The sequence below is a fragment of the Salmo trutta genome, chromosome 26 (genome assembly GCF_901001165.1).
Source record: "Salmo trutta chromosome 26, fSalTru1.1, whole genome shotgun sequence".
Taxonomy (NCBI): domain Eukaryota; kingdom Metazoa; phylum Chordata; class Actinopteri; order Salmoniformes; family Salmonidae; genus Salmo; species Salmo trutta.
In genome coordinates, this window is record NC_042982.1 from 29,322,174 (window position 1) to 29,344,096 (window position 21,923).

General features: G+C 46.9%; 1 protein-coding gene across 2 annotated transcripts in view; it reads right to left on the minus strand.

The window, feature by feature from the left end:
- Positions 1 to 3,732: 3,732 nt before the first annotated feature.
- Positions 3,733 to 21,923, minus strand: part of LOC115163613 (solute carrier family 12 member 9) — a 61,440-nt gene continuing 43,249 nt past the window's right edge. For both annotated transcript variants that reach the window (XM_029715640.1, XM_029715639.1), the window contains 3 exons: positions 10,726 to 10,900; positions 4,970 to 5,116; positions 3,733 to 4,832 (listed from right to left, as the gene is read on the minus strand). In XM_029715640.1, the coding sequence (XP_029571500.1) occupies positions 3,904 to 4,832; positions 4,970 to 5,116; positions 10,726 to 10,900 (1,251 nt within the window). In that variant the 3' untranslated portion in view covers positions 3,733 to 3,903. The remainder of the gene's footprint in view (positions 4,833 to 4,969; positions 5,117 to 10,725; positions 10,901 to 21,923) is intronic.

Sequence of the window (21,923 nt, forward strand, 5' to 3'; positions counted from 1 at the left end):
TTATCACATTCACATTAATTATTCAAATATTTCTTACGATTCTGTTGATCAGTGATGTAGTCGTAAAAACGGGTGGGTAATGGGTATACTATAAACTCCAGTGGGCGATAGAGAGATAAACACTGATATAAACAAGAACTGTATCGTTGATTTTTGATGTATGCTTAGGCCTATAGGGAAGATGTGGAGATGTTCATACTGAAACAATATTGAAACAAACATGATTTTAAAATTGCCTTTTGTCCAGCATTGAGCAGCGTCTCTACTTGAGCCGACTCGCTCACTCATGCTGGGTTAGTTCGTTTCACGTCTCAAGTCTTCGGCCTGTGCCACCAGAGAGCGAAGTCAGCCGTTTGAGAGAGTGGCGAATGTGCTGCTAAAAAGCCAAATCCGACGCATGCGAACATATCAAACAAACTGTTCATGATTCCACTCATTCGCAGAGGCAGGAGCGTGTAGAACTCAGATCAAGAATATAAGCGTTCTGAGCTTTGATCAACGCTAGGAGCAATATTTAGGTGTTGACGTTGACCCGTCATCGATTTTCTTTAGTGTACAAGACATATTTTTCAAATTAGAAAAAATTGCTGAGGTCCGGACCTCGGTGTCTTTATACGTACACTGAACAAAATATAAACGCAACATGCAACAGTTCATACAAGGAAAAAGTCAATTTAAATGAATTAGGCCCTATTAAATAAATGAATTAGGCCCTAATCTATGAATGACTGGGAATACAGATATGAATCTGTTGGTCAAAGATAACTTTTAAAAAAAAACATATGGGCGTGGTTTAGAAAACCAGTCAGAATCTGGTGCGACCATCATTTGCCTCATGCAACGTGACAGATCTCTGCATAGAGTTGATCAGGCCATTGATTGTGGCTTCTGGAGTATTGTCCCACTCCAATTCAACGGCTGTGCAAAGTTGCTGGATATTGGCGGGAACTGGAACACTCAGTCACACACTTCGATCCAGAGCATCCCAAATATGCTCAATGGGTGACATGTCTGGTGAGTATGCAGGCCATGGAAGAAATGGGACATTTTCAGCTTCCAGGAATCGTGTACAGATTTTTGCAACATGGGGCCATGCATTATCATGCTGAAACATGAGGTGATGGCGGCGGATGTACGGCACGACAATGGTCTTCAGGATCTCAAGATATCGCTGTGTATTCAAATTGCCATCGATAAAACGCAATTGTGTTTGTTGTCTGTAGCTTATGCCTGCCCATACCATAACCCCACCACCTACATGGGGAAGTGTTCATAAAGGTGACATCAGCAAATGATCCAGCAGGCGAAGAAACCAGATGTGGAGGTCCTGGGATGTGGAGGCTTTGGGCTGGCGTGGTTATATGTGGTGTGCAGCGATTGGGCATACAAATTCTTTAAAACCACATGAGGCGGTTTATGGTGAAGAAATTAACATACAATTCTCTGGCAAAAGCTCTGGTGGACAATCCTGCAGTCATCATGCCAATTTTACACTCCCTGAAAACTTGAGACATCTGTGGCATTGTGTAGTGACAAAACTATTGTCCCCATCACAAGGTGCACTTGTGTAATGATAATGCCGTTTAATCAGCTTCTTGACATGCCACACGAGTCAGGTGGATGGATTATCTTGGGAAAGGAGAAATGCTCACTAACAGGGATGTAAACAAATTTGTGCACAAAAATTTAGAGAATATTTTTGTGCATATGGAACATTTCTGGGATCTTTTATTTCAGCTCATGAAACATGGGACCGACATTTTACGTTGCGTGTATATTTTTCTTCAGTATAGTTACGGCCGTGAACATACACATCAATCAACACTATGTTTAGATAAATTACTGGCTTACTCAAAACTAATGCACAATGAGACAGTGAAATGAAAATAAAGACAACACAGAACTGTTACAAAACAGCTTCTTTATTTAATTACAATATACACACACTTTAAAACATGATGATTTGGATGGTGCTTTTAACATGTGTGTGTTCCAGCAAAAAGTAATTGAGCTGTATAGTACCGTCATACCCCAGCATTCTTTGCATAGGAGTGTAGTGTCCAATAGAAGGACTCCGTTGAGATGATAGATCTATATAGAATAGATATCCCTTCAGTAAACATCCATGAGATTCCATGTAGAGGAGCGGACTAGAGTTGGTCCAGGAGTTTGTCCTGGTGAAGGAAACTACTGGCCTGAATGTATAGTCTGCTACACCCAGGGACACAAGGGCACTTTGGCATTCTGATTAGTTCAGTCAGTAACACACACACCCATAACAGTACAAAGGCAAATATTTCTAACAGGAAAAACAAATATTTTCTTTAAACATAATTTAAGTATTTTTTTTGTTATAAATAGATCCATAATAGTCCCATTAAACAGATTGCTGGATTTTCATATTTGAACTGTAAACTTAAGGTCACATGTTTCTGATTTTGTATTAAAGACAAAAAAAGTGATTTCAGAAAAAAAAAACTTTTACTGAGCTCCAATGACTTGGCAGTGTCAGACTTCAGTCCCCTTGAAGCATTATTATTTACTTTTTGGCCAGTGCAACCCTTCCATATTCATAAGGAGGATAGGAGAACGGAGGAAATACACTAGATTACCAAAAGTATGTGGACATCTGCTTAACATTAGAGTGGAGCCTGCAATAATAGCCTCCACTCTTCTGGGAAGGCTTTCCACTAGATGTTGGAACATTGCCGCGGGAACTTGCTTCCATTCAGCCACAAGAGCATTAGTGATGTGGGGCACTGATGTTGGGCGATTAGGCCTGGCTCGCAGTCGGCGTTCCAATTCATCCCAAAGATGGGGTTGAGGTCAGGGCTCTGTGCAGGCCAGTCAAGTTCTTCCACACCGATCTCAACAAACCATTTCTGTATGGACCTTACTTTGTGCACTGGGGCATTATCATGCTGAAACAGGAAAGTGCCTTTCCCAAACTGTTGCCACAAAGTTGGAAGTACAGAATTGTTAAGAATGTATGTAAGTAAGTATGCTGTAGTGTTAAGATTTCCTAGCCCGAACCATGAAAAACAGCCCCAGACCATTATTTCTCCTCCACCAAACTTTACAGTTAGCACCCTGCATTCGGGCAGGTAGCGTTCTCCTGGCATCCGCAAAAACCAGATTCGTCCGTCGGACTGCCAGATGGTGAAGGGTAATTCATCGCTCCAGAGAACGCGTTTCCACTGCACCAGAGTCTAATGGCGGCGAGCTTTACACTACTCCAGCCGATGCTTGACATTGTGATCTTAGGCTTGTGTGCGGCTGCTCAGCCATGGAAACCCATTTCATGAAGCTCCATTTCATGAAGCTCCCAATGAACAGTTATTGTGCTGACATTTCTTCCAGAGGCAGTTTGGAACTTGGTAGTGAGTGTTGCAACCGAGAACAGACGATTTTTAGGTGCTAAGCGCTTCAGCACTCGGCGGTCCCGTTCTGTGAGCTTGTGTGGCCTACCCCTTCACGGCTGAGCCGTTGTTGCTCCTAGACGTTTCCACTTCACAATAACAGCACTTACAGTTGACTGGGGCAATGCAGAAATTTGACGAACTGACTTGTTGGAAAGGTGGCATCCTATGACAGTGCCACGTTGAAAGTCACTGATCTCTTCAGTACAGGCAGTAGAATGGCCCATGTTTGTGTATGGACATTGCATGGCTGTGTGCTAAATTTTATACACGTCAGCAACGGGCATGGCTGAAATAGCCAAATCCACTTATTTGAAGTGGTGTCCACATACTTTTGTATATATATATATATATATTGTATATTAGTACAGCTTTGGGGAAGGTAAGTGGATCCTTGAGCTTTGTCTAAGTACCACTTCTACCTGCAGCAATTTGGTAAGGGGATGAGGGTCTAATCAGGGGTCAGTTGGTGAGAGTTCAGGTGTTAGAGGTCAGTGGTGAGGACAGGTGTAACTCCGTGTATGAGCAGGGTAGGACCCAGGTCCTTGGTGAGCAGGTCAAGCTGGCGCAGGTAGGCCGTGTAGTGCTGCGTGTCAGCCGGGGGGTGGGGCAAATACAGGAAACGCACGGCCGGAGGGGGACAGGCCTGCTCTAGGATCAACCTATTAACCGCCGACAGATACTCATCCGACAGCCTTGTGGCGTTGCTAGGGAAGCTATTCACATAGTCGCCTCCTTCCTTCTCCTCAAACAACCCCCTCTTCCCCAGCCCCCCCTCCTCTCTCTGTGACTGGCGGGTGGGCCTCCTCTTGCCCGCCTCACCCTGCCTCTGCCAGTGTAGCGCCACCTGCTGGTCCCAGGTTACAGTGTACACGTTGGCTTTGATCCTCAGTTCCTTCAGCAGCTGACCCAGCTTTTCCTCAGAGCCTCGCAGGCTCCGCCCTTCCTCCACACACAGAAAGAGGCGGAGTCTAGCATGGCGCCAGGCGCGGACCATGTTGAGGATGCAGGCGAGCTGGAGCAGGAAGAGGGAGCAGGTGTCTACGTAGCTGGAGCTGTCTGGTCTCAGCAGGTTGACGGGCCACACATCCACGTACAGAGCACACTTCCCTGGGGACGAGGAGATGGTCGAGGTCCGGTCGAACTGGTGGAAGTAGCGGGCTAGCGCTACGTTCTTCAACATCTTCATGGCGTCTGCGATCACCGCCACGTATTCTTGGGGTCCCATGACTTTTCCGTTTCCCCCCATACCATCATTGGACGGCCGCAGGGCGGGGAAGTGGTAGGGCGGGCGTTTGTCCTCGGGGTCCTGAGTGGGGACAGTGGCATCTGCGAGGGTGGGGTCAGTGAGTTTGTCTTTGGGAGTGCAGTCATCATAGAAACCCAGGACCAAGGTGTTGGGCCTCATCCCACCTAGAGAGACAGAGGGATGGAAAGAGGGAGAGATGAGTGAATGGGTGCGATCGTAAAAGAGGTGTATAAGTGACAGTTGGGCCAGTTACAGCTAATAGAGAACATGGTATCAGAGAGTAGTGAATAGAATCATTGACCTAGGCCAGAGATGAAGAGTAGATGTTGGACTCCGTGCCGTACCGAGTCAGCCAGGGTGAGGTTAACAAATGCCTTGATGTTGAGGTGGTCCACCAGAGACAACCATGAGTCATAACGACACTGGAGAGGGTCAGACGGTAACGTGTCTGAGAGAAAGAGTGAGAAGGGGGGGATGGAGAGAGAGAGGGGGTGGGAGGAGGATGGAGAAAGAGAGCGAGGGGGGGGTGAGGGTAGGATGGAGAGAGCGAGCGAGAGAAACAAAACATCAATATCTGTGCAAACATTTTGGCCAGGGGCCATTATCTGCCAAGTTCTCAGAGAATAAGAGATTAAGTTATTTCTCTGTGTAGTGACCTGATTGGGCAGTGCCACAGAAAAACAGAGAGAGAGCGAGACGCGAAGGAGAGAGAGAGAGAGAGAGAGAGAGAGACGCGAAGGAGGGAGAGAGAGAGAGAGAGAGAGACGCGAAGGAGGGAGAGAGAGAGAGAGAGACGCGAAGGAGAGAGAGAGAGAGAGACGCGAAGGAGAGAGAGAGAGAGAGAGAGACGCGAAGGAGAGAGAGAGAGAGAGAGAGAGAGACGCGAAGGAGAGAGAGAGAGAGAGAGAGACGCGAAGGAGGGAGAGAGAGAGAGAGACGCGAAGGAGGGAGAGAGACGCGAAGGAGGGAGAGAGAGAGAGACGCGAAGGAGGGAGAGAGAGAGAGAGACGCGAAGGAGAGAGAGAGAGAGACGCGAAGGAGAGAGAGAGAGAGAGAGACGCGAAGGAGAGAGAGAGAGAGAGAGCGCGAGACGCGAAGGAGGGAGAGAGAGAGAGAGAGCGCGAGACGCGAAGGAGGGAGAGAGAGAGAGAGAGAGACGCGAAGGAGGGAGAGAGAGAGAGAGAGAGACGCGAAGGAGGGAGAGAGAGAGAGAGAGACGCGAAGGAGGGAGAGAGACGCGAAGGAGGGAGAGAGAGAGAGAGAGACGCGAAGGAGGGAGAGAGAGAGAGAGACGCGAAGGAGAGAGAGAGAGAGACGCGAAGGAGAGAGAGAGAGAGACGCGAAGGAGAGAGAGAGAGAGAGAGAGAGCGCGAGACGCGAAGGAGGGAGAGAGAGAGAGCGCGAGACGCGAAGGAGGGAGAGAGAGAGAGAGAGAGACGTGAAGGAGGGAGAGAGAGAGAGAGAGAGACGCGAAGGAGGGAGAGAGAGAGAGAGAGACGCGAAGGAGGGAGAGAGAGAGAGACGCGAAGGAGGGAGAGAGACGCGAAGGAGGGAGAGAGAGAGAGAGAGAGAGACGCGAAGGAGAGAGAGAGAGAGAGACGCGAAGGAGAGAGAGAGAGAGAGACGCGAAGGAGGGAGAGAGAGAGAGAGAGACGCGAAGGAGGGAGAGAGAGAGAGAGACGCGAAGGAGGGAGAGAGAGAGAGAGAGACGCGAAGGAGGGAGAGAGAGAGAGAGAGACGCGAAGGAGGGAGAGAGAGAGAGAGAGACGCGAAGGAGGGAGAGAGAGAGAGAGAGACGCGAAGGAGGGAGAGAGAGAGAGAGAGACGCGAAGGAGGGAGAGAGAGAGAGAGAGACGCAAAGGAGGGAGAGAGAGAGAGAGACGCGAAGGAGGGAGAGAGAGAGAGAGACGCGAAGGAGGGAGAGAGAGAGAGAGAGAGAGACGCGAAGGAGGGAGAGAGAGAGAGAGAGACGCGAAGGAGGGAGAGAGAGAGAGAGAGAGAGAGAGACGCGAAGGAGGGAGAGAGAGAGAGAGAGACGCGAAGGAGGGAGAGAGAGAGAGAGAGACGCGAAGGAGGGAGAGAGAGAGAGAGAGAGAGACACGCGTCCAAATTCAAGTCTACAATTTAAAGCACTCCAAACCCAAGAGCTGAGCCCAGAAACGAGCCCTCTCAGTCAGCTGGTGTTGGACCTCACCAACCAAGCTGACACCAGCACTGCTTCAAAAGAAAGAATTCAAATAAACAAAATCATGAACCAATCAAAGGACTCATATTTACAACATTGGAAAAACGAAACTAAATCCCAAAGCCGACTAAATTGCTATCTGACCCTAAACAGAGAATATGAATTGGCTGATTATCTCTACTCTGTCAGAGATACGGAGCAGAGACAGATCCTTACCAAGTACAGGCTGAGTGACCACCTGGCAGAGACAGATCCTTACCAAGTACAGGCTGAGTGACCACCTGGCAGAGACAGATCCTGACCAAGTACAGGCTGAGTGACCACCTGGCAGAGACAGATCCTGACCAAGTACAGGCTGAGTGACCACCTGGCAGAGACAGATCCTTACCAAGTACAGGCTGAGTGACCACCTGGCAGAGACAGATCCTTACCAAGTACAGGCTGAGTGACCACCTGGCAGAGACAGATCCTTACCAAGTACAGGCTGAGTGACCACCTGGCAGAGACAGATCCTTACCAAGTACAGGCTGAGTGACCACCTGGCAGAGACAGATCCTTACCAAGTACAGGCTGAGTGACCACCTGGCAGAGACAGATCCTTACCAAGTACAGGCTGAGTGACCACCTGGCAGAGACAGATCCTTACCAAGTACAGGCTGAGTGACCACCTGGCAGAGACAGATCCTTACCAAGTACAGGCTGAGTGACCACCTGGCAGAGACAGATCCTGACCAAGTACAGGCTGAGTGACCACCTGGCAGAGACAGATCCTTACCAAGTACAGGCTGAGTGACCACCTGGCAGAGACAGATCCTTACCAAGTACAGGCTGAGTGACCACCTGGCAGAGACAGATCCTTACCAAGTACAGGCTGAGTGACCACCTGGCAGAGACAGATCCTTACCAAGTACAGGCTGAGTGACCACCTGGCAGAGACAGATCCTTACCAAGTACAGGCTGAGTGACCACCTGGCAGAGACAGATCCTTACCAAGTACAGGCTGAGTGACCACCGATTGGCAATAGAAACCGGCAGACATAAAAGACATGGCTCCCCAAAGAGGAGCGTGTATGTGGTCACTGCACGACAGGGGAGGTAGAGACAGAGATGCACTTTCTCCTTTACTGTGAGAAATATTCCTCACAAAGAGATTCCTTATTCACAGAAATGACTACATTTATTCCAAATTTGAACTTATTAAACCCAGAGGAAAAACTAAGAATACTCATGGGCGAAGGAGCAATGGCTCCTCTTGCAGCCAAACATGTATTTGCCTGCCATAGCCTGAGGGACACTGAATAATAACATCTGCATAGTAAACAGTAACTTACTTATTATTACTATTATTGTTATTACTGTTATTGTTATTTCTATTATTATTGTTGTTTATCATTCCAAATAGTAGTGGTATGGGTAGTAATGGTAATGATAACAGTTTAGTGATGGTGGTGGTGGTAGTAGTAGTGGTAGTACTGATGTAATGGTGAAGATGACCGTTATTTAGTTATAAGTTAGTTATAGAATCATTTTCCATATTTAGATTTTTATATTTATTGCATTCTACTATTTTACTACTATTTTATTGTTATTATTTTTAATTTTGTATTATTATTTACTGCCATGTTATATTATTATTTGTTATTGTTTAAAATTGTATTACAATGTATATTGTATACAATGTTGCTTTGGCAATATTAACACAATGTTTTTCATGCCAATAAAGCAGCTTGAATTTGAATTTGAGAGAGAGACGTGAAGGAGGGAGAGAGAGAGAGAGAGAGAGAGAGAGAGACGCGAAGGAGAGAGAGAGAGAGAGAGAGACGCGAAGGAGGGAGAGAGCGCGAGACGCGAAGGAGGGAGAGGGAGAGAGCGCGAGACGCGAAGGAGGGAGAGAGCGAGAGACGCGAGCGAGAGACGCGAAGGAGGGAGAGCGCGAGACGCGAAGGAGGGAGAGAGCGCGAGACGCGAAGGAGGGAGAGAGCGCGAGACGCGAAGGAGGGAGAGAGCGCGAGACGCGAAGGAGGGAGAGAGCGCGAGACGCGAAGGAGGGAGAGAGCGCGAGACGCGAAGGAGGGAGAGAGCGCGAGACGCGAAGGAGGGAGAGAGCGCGAGACGCGAAGGAGGGAGAGAGCGCGAGACGCGAAGGAGGGAGAGAGCGCGAGACGCGAAGGAGGGAGAGAGCGCGAGACGCGAAGGAGGGAGAGAGCGCGAGACGCGAAGGAGGGAGAGAGCGCGAGACGCGAAGGAGGGAGAGAGCGCGAGACGCGAAGGAGGGAGAGAGAGCGAGACGCGAAGGAGGGAGAGAGAGCGAGACGCGAAGGAGGGAGAGAGAGCGAGACGCGAAGGAGGGAGAGAGAGCGAGACGCGAAGGAGGGAGAGAGAGCGAGACGCGAAGGAGGGAGAGAGAGCGAGACGCGAAGGAGGGAGAGAGAGCGAGACGCGAAGGAGGGAGAGAGAGCGAGACGCGAAGGAGGGAGAGAGAGCGAGACGCGAAGGAGGGAGAGAGAGCGAGACGCGAAGGAGGGAGAGAGAGCGAGACGCGAAGGAGGGAGAGAGAGCGAGACGCGAAGGAGGGAGAGAGAGCGAGACGCGAAGGAGGGAGAGAGAGCGAGACGCGAAGGAGGGAGAGAGAGCGAGACGCGAAGGAGGGAGAGAGAGCGAGACGCGAAGGAGGGAGAGAGAGCGAGACGCGAAGGAGGGAGAGAGAGCGAGACGCGAAGGAGGGAGAGAGAGCGAGACGCGAAGGAGGGAGAGAGCGAGACGCGAAGGAGGGAGAGAGAGCGAGACGCGAAGGAGGGAGAGAGAGCGAGACGCGAAGGAGGGAGAGAGAGCGAGACGCGAAGGAGGGAGAGAGAGCGAGACGCGAAGGAGGGAGAGAGAGCGAGACGCGAAGGAGGGAGAGAGAGCGAGACGCGAAGGAGGGAGAGAGAGCGAGACGCGAAGGAGGGAGAGAGAGCGAGACGCGAAGGAGGGAGAGAGAGCGAGACGCGAAGGAGGGAGAGAGAGCGAGACGAAGGAGGGAGAGAGAGCGAGACGAAGGAGGGAGAGAGAGCGAGACGAAGGAGGGAGAGAGAGCGAGACGAAGGAGGGAGAGAGAGCGAGACGAAGGAGGGAGAGAGAGCGAGACGAAGGAGGGAGAGAGAGCGAGACGAAGGAGGGAGAGAGAGCGAGACGAAGGAGGGAGAGAGAGCGAGACGAAGGAGGGAGAGAGAGAGAGACGAAGGAGGGAGAGAGAGACGAAGGAGGGAGAGAGAGACGATGGAGGGAGAGAGAGACGATGGAGGGAGAGAGAGACGATGAAGGGAGAGAGAGACGATGGAGGGAGAGAGAGCGAGACGAAGGAGGGAGAGAGAGCGAGACGAAGGAGGGAGAGAGAGCGAGACGAAGGAGGGAGAGAGAGCGAGACGAAGGAGGGAGAGAGAGCGAGACGAAGGAGGGAGAGAGAGCGAGACGAAGGAGGGAGAGAGAGCGAGACGAAGGAGGGAGAGAGAGCGAGACGAAGGAGGGAGAGAGAGCGAGACGAAGGAGGGAGAGAGAGCGAGACGAAGGAGGGAGAGAGAGCGAGACGCACGCGAGAGAGCAATCACTGTCAGAGCAAACCATTTCCATGAACGAATAAACTTCACACACTGGTAAGCAGCCTGGCTTACCACACACAACTTTAGTTACTGTACTAGCCAAGTCAGAGACCTACTTCTTCAAACATTGGTTTGACATCAACCCAATCTAACACAATTCCACTAGACATTCACCAACAAGCCTGAACTGTGATGGATGACGGAGGTATTCAGCCACTCTGGGAGAATAATGGAAGGGAAACGTAAAATGCTTCTTTATTCTTAAAAAGCCAACGTCTCCGTGTGTTCTCTTACCCAGGTCTCCTAGCTGTACATGTCCCAGGACATAGAGACCACTCTTCTTGATGTCGTTGATGAAGGTGATGAGACCTACATTGCTACGGGGGTTAGATACCATCAGCAACACCTGGGGTCTCCAGAACTTCACATGGTCCTTACGCACGTCCAACATCAACAGGTACTTACGCACCTGGAGGGAGAGAGCGAGACTTACATTACAACAGAGCTGTATACTGTATTCTCTATAGCAGTGGATCCAAACCTTTTTTCGGTTACTGTACCACTAGCTGAATTTTGCTCTGCCCGGAGTACCCTCTCAAACATTTTACCAGTAGGCCTATGGTCTCATGAGCCTTCAAGTACCACCTGTAGATAGGCCAAGTACTCCCAGGGGTCCTATTACCCATGGTTAGGAACCACTGATCTATACTGCACACACAATAGTTATCAGGACTGGAATGCTAATTGGTAGCAACATGGTTGTAGGATCATAATTTGACCTATATTGTCACAGCAAAATAATGGAATGACATTTTTGGAATGACATTTTTGGCCATAATTTTGCTTGATCGATGGTTAGGCTATTAGCTGGCCAAAAGTAGACTACATGAAAATTGCAATACTGTTAATATAACAATGTGTTAATGTGGGCTTTAAGTTGACTTATGTAAATCACTAAGCTCATCTGCATTTCCTGCACTGCAGTAAAATTCTGCAACAAAAGCATAAATCGAATTAAGATCCTACATCTGTAGCTTGGTTACCAAGGCATGTTTGCTACTACTGTAGCTTAGTGGCCAGATTCTTTGGCAAACTCCCCAGTTCATTGTTATACCATACATGTTCATGTCATATAGTCGTGGCCAAAAGTTTGGAGAATGACACAAATATACATTTTTCACAAAGTCTGCTGCCTCAGTTTGTATGATGGAAATTTGCATATACTCCAGAATGTTATGAAGAGTGATCAGATGAATTGCAATTAATTTCAAAGTCCCTCTTTGCCATGCAAATGAACTGAATCCCCAAAAAACATTTCCACTGCATTTCAGCCCTGACACAAAAGGACCAGCGGACATCATGTCAGTGATTCTCTCGTTAACACAGGTGTGAGTGTTGATGAGGACAAGGCTGGAGATCACTCTGTCATGCTGATTGAGTTCGAATAACAGACTGGAAGCTTCAAAAGGAGGGTGGTGCTAGGAATCATTTTTCTTCCTCTGTTAACCATGGTTACCTGCAAGGAAACACGTGACGTCATCATTGCTTTGCACAAAAAGGGCTTCACAGGCAAGGATATTGCTGCCAGTAAGATTGCACCTAAATCAACCATTTATTGGATCATCAAGATCTTCAAAGGAGAGCAGTTCAATTGTTGTGAAGAAGGCTTCAGGGCGCCCAAGAAAGTCCAGCAAGCGCCAGGACAGTCTCTTAAAGTTGATTCAGCTGCGGGATCGGGGCACCACCAGTACAGAGCTTGCTCAGGAATGGCAGCAGGCAGGTGTGAGTGCATCTGCACGCACAGTGAGGCGAAGACTTTTGGAGGATGGCCTGGTGTCAAGAAGGGCAGCAAAGAAGCCACTTCTCTCTACGAAAAACATCAGTGACAGACTGATATTCTGCAAAAGGTACAGCAGTCCAATCCCTGAGGACTGGGGTAAAGTCATTTTCTCTGATGAATCCCCTTTCCGATTGTTTGGGGCATCCGCAAAAAAGCTTGTCTGGAGAAGACAAGGTGAGCGCTACCATCAGTCCTGTGTCATGCCAACAGTAAAGCATCCTGAGACCATTCATGTGTGGGGTTGCTTCTCAGCCAAGGGAGTGGGCTCACTCACAATTTTGCCTTAGAACACAGCCATGAATAAAAACTCCCAACCATCCAGGAACAATTTGGTGACGAACAATGCCTTGATGGAGCACCTTGCCATAAGGCAAAAGTGATAACTAAGTGGCTCGGGGAACAAAATATCGATATTTTTGGGTCCATGGCCAGGAAACTCCCCAGACCTTAATCCCATTGAGAACTTGTGGTCAATCCTCAAGAGGTGGTTGGACAAACAAAAACCCACAAATTCTGACAAACTCCAAGCATTGATTATGCAAGAATGGGCTGCCATCAGTCAGGATGTGGCCCAGAAGTTAATTGACAGCATTGCCAGGGCGGATTGCAGAGGTCTTGAAAAAGAAGGGTAAACACTGCAAATATTGACTCTTTGCATCAACTTCATGTAATTGTCAATAAAAGCCTTTGACACTTATGAAATGCTTGTAATTATACATCAGTATTCCATAGTAACATCTGACAAAAATATCTAAAGACACTGAGGCAGCAGACTTTGTGAAAATGTATATTTGTGTCACTCAAAACTTTTGGCCACGACTGTACATTATGTATATGTATGGTATAACAACAAACCACAGAGGAGTTGGCTAAATCACAAACAGATCCGGTTACTACTGGCAACTAGAAACCATGGTGTACATGGCTTAAGTTGGCCACTCTCGCTGCATAAAACCCTTCCTTTACTTTCTTCTGACATGTGTTCCTGTGCACATCCCACACAACGCCCCTTGTCTGCAGAGTGAGCGTGTGTCTGTCTGTGGTCTAATCAGAAGGATTCCACCACTGCAGAAACAAATTGGATCCAGAATCAGAATCCCATTAAGACATGAGACTGTGGCAGAGACTGCAGACCAGGGAGTGTGTAGGAGGGGTGTGTGGTGGTCATGAAGAGACAGTTGTCATTATGGAATGACCTCCCGCCATATTCTCATTACATAAAATCACATAGAGCTGTAATTATATCTACAAGACTAATGTTGAAACATTCCAAGTCTGGAACATAAACCTGCCTATCCTATATTAATTCCTGTTACCTAACCAACCATATAAATAATTAGCAAATACTAGGTCCAAATGGCCACCAACCTACAGATATTGAAGACAATGGGCCTATTAAAAACCTCTGAAAACATTATGTTCCTTCCACCCTTCCTTGGTGTGATCACTGAAGGGACATGACTTCCTTGGCGTGATCACTGAAGGGGCATGACATCCTTGGCGTGATCACTGAAGGGGCATGACATCCTTGGCGTGATCACTGAAGGGGCATGACATCCTTGGCGTGATCACTGAAGGGGCATGACATCCTTGGCGTGATCACTGAAGGGGCATGACATCCTTGGCGTGATCACTGAAGGGGCATGACATCCTTGGCGTGATCACTGAAGGGGCATGACATCCTTGGCGTGATCACTGAAGGGGCATGACATCCTTGGCGTGATCACTGAAGGGGCATGACATCCTTGGCGTGATCACTGAAGGGGCATGACATCCTTGGCGTGATCACTGAAGGGGCATGACATCCTTGGCGTGATCACTGAAGGGGCATGACTTCCTTGGCGTGATCACTGAAGGGGCATGACTTCCTTGGCGTGATCACTGAAGGGGCATGACTTCCTTGGCGTGATCACTGAAGGGGCATGACTTCCTTGGCGTGATCACTGAAGGGGCATGACTGGATGTGTAAGACATGTAGTCGAATCTAGGTTTCACTTAGTATCCCATCTCCCTAATTACTGATCTAACAAAAGTATTAAAAAAATTAAAACGCTATGATACACGGTTTACTGAAACCGCTTCTGACCAGACAACCTCATGTGAATAATTAGTGTGTGTATGTATGTTTCTGTGAGAGTACGTGCGTGTGTGTACATACTGCTAATGATGAGAATACTAAACACTCATAATAACAAACATTATCATCATTATAATCATTATCAAAGTATCTGCCAAACAGAGAGAGTTCCTGGAGTCAACGTGCTTCTGCCTCCTCCACTCATCTACCGCTCCATCTGTCCCTCACTCCGTCTCTCTCCATCACCCTCTTGTGATCCATCTCCATCACGGTCTTCTGATAGATCACATATTTTCTCAATCCCTCCTCTCTTTCTCCCCACCCTATCCCCGTGTCATTGCATTTGCATCTTTTCTTAACTTCAACATTATTTTCTATCCGCCCATCTAGAAACTCATCTCCATGTCTTTTTCTTTCATGTCAATCACTCCTTCAATACTATCCCCATCCCTCAAGACTATCAGCTTATATCTCATTGCCTGTATCACATGAATCCCTTCCTCTTCTATGTCTTTCCTCAATGCCACCCAGTTGGCACCGATCCATACTGAGCACTGCCAAAACATGCACCCTCATAATCCCTCCACACACACACACACAAGTTAGTTTAAACTAAGTGTCTCCGCGTTCCTCGTGTTTCCCTCTCTCCCTGGGGATGGGGGAGGGATAGGGAGGAGAGGGGAAGCAGTGGAGAAAGGCTCAATAAGTTAAGTGGCTCCTGGCACTTCACTGCCCTGGCAACCGTCCCCTTGGCAACGGTCCCACCTGGCAACACGACCCCCCTAGAGCAAAAGGCTTGTAGAATTGAGGACAAATATACAAATACTTCGGGATGATAGGCTTGGGCAGTATATTGTATATACCATATTCCCGGGGTATTTGGAAATAGCCACAGGGTGATTTTTCAATACTGCCAATACCATTGAAACTATTTGTTTGAAGTTTTTCCATACATTTTTATATTTGCAGCTACTTTCAACGTGTGCAATACTTTAAGAGATGAAGCTGATTGTGTTCTTCATTTTACCCGTCACATTATTTGAAGTTGTGAAGCTTAGCATAATTCCCCAGAACAGTTGAGCCAGAATATAGCTTCATTTTCATCAGATGACAACCAAAGTGCAACGCTATTTGGCTGGCAAACACACAAGTAAATGAGCTTACAACGAAAAAGCAAGCTATTTTTTGCAAGAACAATGCATGGCCATATTCCTAATGTTTATCATAGAAAAATGTAGCCAAATCAAATTTGATTTGTCACATACAGTTGAAGTCGGAAGTTTACATACACCTTAGCCAAACACATTTAAACTCAGTTTTTCACAATTCCTGACATTTAATCCTAGTAAAAATTCCCTGTCTTAGGTCAGTTAGGATTACCACTTTATTTTAAGAATGTGAAATGTCTGAATAATAGTAGAGAGAATTATTTATTTCAGTTTTTATTTCTTTCATCACATTCCCAGTGGGTCAAAAGTTTACATTCACTCAATTAGTATTTGGTACCATTGCCTTTAAATTGTTTAACTCAAACGTTTCAGGTAGCTTTCCACAAGCTTCCCACAATAAATTGGGTGAATTTTGTCCCATTCCTCCTGACAGAGCTGGTGCAACTGAGTCAGGTTTTTAGGCCTCCTTGCTCGCACACACTTTTTCAGTTCTGCCCACAAATGTTCTATAGGATTGAGGTCAGTGCTTTGTGATGGCCACTCCAATACCTTGACTTTGTTGTCCTTAAGCCATTTTGCCACAACTTTGGAAGTATGCTTGGGGTTTTTGTCCATTTGGAAGACCCATTTGCGAGCAAGTTTTAACTTCCTGACTGGTGTCTTGAGATGTTGCTTCAATATATCCACATCATTTTCCTACCTCATGATGCCATCTATTTTGTGAAGTGCACCAGTCCCTCCTGCAGCAAAGCACCCCCACAACATGATGCTGCCACCCCCGTGCTTCACGGTTGGGATGGTATTCTTCGGCTTGCAAACTTGTAAACTTCTGACCCACTGGAATAGTGATACAGTGAATTATAAGTTAAATTATATGTCTGTAAACAATTGTTGGAAAAATTACTTAGGACATCTACTTTGTACATGACACAAGCGACTTGCCAAAACTAGAGTTTGTTTACAAAAAATTTGTGGAGTGGTTGAAAAATGAGTTTTAATGACTCCAACCTAAGTGTTTGTAAACATCTGACTTCAACTGTACACATGGTTAGCAGATGTTAATGCGAGTGTAGCGAAATGCTTGTGCTTCTAGTTCCGACAGAGCAGTCATATCTAACAAGTAATCCAACAATTCCCCAACAACTATCTAATACACACAAATCTAAAGGGGTGAATGAGAATATGTACATGTAAGTATATGGATGAGCGATGGCCGAGCGGCATAGGCAAGGTGCAATAGATAGTATAAAATACAGTATATACATGTGATATGAGTAATGCAAGATATGCAAAAATTATTAAAGTGGTATTATTTAGAGTGCATTGTTTAAAGTGACTAGTGATCCATTTATTAAAGTGTCCAGTGATTGGGTCTCAATGTAGGCAGCAGCGTCTCAGAGTTGGTGATTGATGTTTAGCAGTCTGATGGCCTTGAGATAGAAGCTGTTTTTCAGTCTCTCCGTCCCAGCTTTGATGCACCTGTACTGACCTCGCCTTCTGGATGATAGCGGGGTGAACAGGCAGTGGCTCGGGTGGTTGATGTCCTTGATTATCTTTTTGGCCTTTCTGTGACATCGGGTGCTGTAGGTGTCATGGAGGGCAGGTAGTTTGCCACCAGTGATGCATTGTGCAGACCGCACCACCCTCTGGAGAGCCGTGCAGTTGCCGTACCAGGCTGTGATACAGCCCGACAGGATGCTCTCGATTGTGCATCTGTAAAAATTTGTCAGGGTTTTGGGTGACAACAGTAGTGGGTTGACAAGCCAAATTTCTTCAGCCTCCTGAGGTTGAAGAAGCGCTATTGCGCCTTCTTCACCACACCGTCTGTGTGGGTGGATCATTTCAGTTTGTCGTTGATGTGTATGCCGAGGAACTTAAAAAAAACGTTCCACAGTCTCCACTGCTGTCCCTTCGATGTGGATAGGAGGGTGCTCCCTCTGCTGTTCCTGAAGTCCATGATCATCTTTGTTTTATTGACGTTGAGTGAGGTTGTTTTCCTGACACCACACTCAGAGTGCCCTCACCTCTTCCCTGTAGGCCGTCTCGTTGTTGTTGATAATCAAGCCCACTACTGTTGTGTTGTCTGCAAACTTGATGATTGAGTTGGAGGCGTGCATGGCCACAGTCATGGGTGAACAGGGAGTACAGGAGGGGGCTGAGCAGGAGGGGGCTACCCTTGTGGGGCCCCTGTGTTGAGGGTCAGAGAAGTGGAGATGTTTCCTACCTTCACCACCTGGGGGCAGACCGTCAGAAGTCCAGGACCCAATTGCACAGGGCGGGGATGAGACCCAGGGTCTCCAGCTTGATGATGAGCTTGGAGGGTACTATGGTGTTGAATGCTGAGCTGTAGTCAATGATCAGTCAATGAATGTAGTCAATTACATAGGTATTCCTTTTGTCCAGATGGGGTAGGGCAGTGTGCAGTGAGATGGTGATTGCATCGTCTGTGGACGTGTTGGGGCGGTATGCAATCTGAAGTGGGTCTAGGGTGGTCAGTAAGGTGGAGGTGACATGATCTTGACTAGTCTCTCAAAGCACTTCATGATGACAAAAGTGTGTGCTACGGGGCGGTAGTCATTTAGTTCAGTTATATTTACCTTCTTGGGTACAGGAACAATGGTAGCCATCTTGAAGCATGTGGGGACAACAGACTGGGATAGGGAGCGATTGAATATGTCCGTAAACACACCAGCCAGCTGGTTTGCGCATGCTTTGAGGATGCGGCTAGGGATGCTGTCTGGGTCAGCAGCCTTGCGAGGGTTAACACGTTTAAATGTTTTACACACGTCAGCCACGGAGAAGGAGGGGCACAGTCCTTGTCAGCAAAGGTGTTTAGTTTGTCTGGAAGCAATGTCGGTGTCCGTGACGCGGCTGGATTTATGTTTGTAGTCCGTGATTTCCTGTAGACCCTGCCACATACATCTCGTGTCTCAGCCTTTGAATTGCGACTCCACCTTGTCCCTGTACCTGCATTTCGCTTGTTTGATTGCCTTGCGGAGGGAATAGCTACCTTGTTTATATTCAGACATATTCCCAGACCTCTTTCCATGGTTTAATGCGGTGGTTCGTGCTTTCAGTTTTGCGCAAATGCTGCCATCCATCCACAGTTTCTGGCTAAGGTAGGTTTTAATAGTCACAGTGGGTACAACATTTCCAATGCACTTCCTTATAAACTCACTCACAGTCAGCGTGCTATTCTCTGAGGCTGACCGGGAACATATTCCAGTCCGCGTGATGAAAACAATCTTGAAGCGTGGCTTCTGATTGGTCGGACCAGCATTTAATGTTTCTCGTCACTGGTACATCCTGTTTGAGTTTTTGCCTATAAGACGGAAGGAGCAAGATGGCGTTGTGATCGTATTTGCCGAAGGGAGGGCGGGGGAAGGCTTTGAATGCATTGCGGAAGTTAGAGGAGCAGTGGCGAAGGGTGTTGCGCTTGCGCATAGCGCAATCAATATGCTGGAAGAATTTAGGTTTGTTAAAATTCCCAGTTACAACAAATGCAGCCTCAGGATGTATGGTTTCCAGTTTGCATTTAGTCCAGTGAAGTTCCTTGGTGGCCATCTTGGTGTCTGCTTGAGGGGGAATGTACACAGCTGTTACTATAACTTACGAGAATTCTCTTGGTAGGTAAAATGCCGGCAATTGATTGTAAGGAATTCTTGATCAGAAGGACTTGAGTTCCTGTATGTTGTTATGCGTACGCCATGAGTCGTTAATCATGAAGCATACACCCCCGCCCTTCCTCTTCCCAGAGAGGTGTTTATCTCCGTCGGCACGATGCATGGAGAAGCCCGGTGGCTGAACCGATTCCGACAACATATCCTGAGAAAGCCATGTTTCCGGTGAAAGAGACATGTTACAATCTCTGATGTTTCTCTGGAAGGCAACCCTTGCTCGAATTTTGTCTAACTTGCTGTCAAGAGACTGGACATTGGCTAGTAGTATACTTGGCAGCGCTGTGCACGTCTACGGAGCTTGGCCAGGTGCCGCTTCGTCTGCCCCTTCTGCGGCGTCATTGTTTTGGATCGCCTACTGAAATTAGATCCAATGTCCTGGGTGGTGGTCTGAACAGAGGATCCGCTTCGGGAAAGCTGTATTCCTGGTTGTAATGTTGGTAAATTGACGTTGCTCTTATATCCAATAGTTCTTACCGGCTGTATGTAATAAGACTTAAGATTTCCTGGGGTAACAACGTAAGAAATACTTTCCTAAGAACTCAAAGGGACCATCTCTGTCGGCGCCATACTGGATCCAGCAACAGCTACATTCCCTAATGTTTTAAAGTCAATATTGCATTTTACCGGAGAAAAGTAGGCTGGCTACACTGAGAAAAGTACATGAGAAAAGTAGGCTGGCTACACTGAGAAAAGTACATGAGAAAAGTCTGCTGATAAAATGCCTGTTAGAGAATTCTCATCCGAGTGGAGACGTACAACTGAAGCACAAAATTTGTCTGATGCAGAACAGAAATTACAAGAAGCATTTTATATCTGCGTTAACAAAACGCAGCAATATATTTGAGTTTTTATTTATTTTTCCAGCGTGAAAAACAGAATTCTGCGTTAACGCAACCCTTATGTTTAACTAGCTACTTATTTTAGTAAAAGGCTGAATTAATAAGGTGACGGGGCATCATATTGTGTTAGCTTTCTGCCGTGTTTGAGAAGTCAAAGCCCTTTGGATGAGTTCTGTACAGCTGCCAATACAAAAAAATAGTTGTTCCTTTGCACAATGTCTCTCGTTCACATTCGCTTGGAAATGTCCAAACTCACCAAAAATGACATTCGATAGCTCCTACCTACAGTATATACAGTGCATTCGGTAAGTATTCAGACATTCCCACTTTCCACATTTTGTTACAGCCTTATTCTAAAATGGATTAAATAAAAAATAATCCTCAATCTGCACAGAGTACCACATAATGACAACGCAAAAACAGGTTTTTAGAAATGTTTGCAAATGTATTAAAAATAAAAAACAGAAATACCTTATTTACATAAAAGTATTCAGACTCTTTGCTATGAGACTCAACATTGACCTCAGGTGCACTCTGTTTCCATTGATCATCCTTGATATGTTTCTACAACTTGATGTCCACTTGTGGTAAATTCAATTGATTGGACATGATTTGGAAAGAGACACCTGTCTTTATAAAGTCCCACAGTTGACAGTGCATGTCAGAGCAAAAGCCAAGCCATGAGGTCGAAGGAATTGTCTGTAGAGCTCTGAGACAGGATTGTGTCGAGGCACAGATCTGGGGAAAGGTACCAAAACATTTCTGCAGTATTGAAGGTCCCCAAGAACACAGTGGCCTCCATCATTCTTAAATGAAAGAAGTTTTGAACTACCAAGACTCTTCCTAGAGCTGGCCGCCTGGCCAAACTGAGCAATTGGGGGAGAAGGGCCTTGATCAGGGAGTTGACCAAGAACCCGATGGTCACTCTGACAGAGTTCCTCTGTGGAGATGGGAGAACCTTCCAGAAGGACGGCCATCTCTGCAGCACTCGACCAATCAGGCCTTTATGGTAGAGTGGCCAGACGGAAGCAACTCCTCAGTAAAAATGTACACGACAGCTCGCTTAGAGTTTGCTAAAAAGCACGTAATGGACTTAGACCATGAGAAACAAGATTCTCTGGTCTGATGAAAGCGAGATTGAACTATTTGCCCTGAATGCCAAGTGTCACGTCTGGAAGAAACCTGACACCATCCTTACGGTGAAGCATGGTGGTGGCTGCATCATGCTGTGGGGATGTTTTCAGTGGCAGGGACTGGGAGACTAGTCAGGATTGAGGGAAAGATGAACTGAGCAAAGTACAGAGAGATCCTTGATGAAAACCTGCTCCAGAAAGCTCAGGACCTCAGACTGGGGTGAAGGTTCACCTTCCACAGAACAACGACCCTAATCACACAGCCAAGACAACGCAGGAGTGGCTTCTGTATAAGTCTCTGAATGTCCTTGAGTGGCCTAGCCAGAGCCCGGACTTGAACCCGATCAAATATCTCTGTAGAGACCTGAAAATAGATAAATCACTGCCAAAAGGTGCTTCAACAAAACACTGAGTAATGGGTCTGAATACTTATGTAAATGTAATACATACATTTCTAAAAACCTGTTTTTGACTTGGAGAAAAAAATCAATGTAATCCATTTTAGAACAAGGCTGTAACGTAACAGAATGTGGAAAAAGTCAAGGGTCTGAATACTTTCCGAATGCACTGTATGTATAATTTTATGAGCTAGAGTGCCTGTCTTTGCAATTCATTTATATTAATTTGTGCTCGTTAACATACTTAGCTAGCAGCTTCCATGGAAATGAGTTATTACTTGTGCTAATTGTGTTAGCATTCTGGTAGTCGCCCAATGAGATTTCTTTTTGCCCCCTTGTGTACGAAACTGGTAATA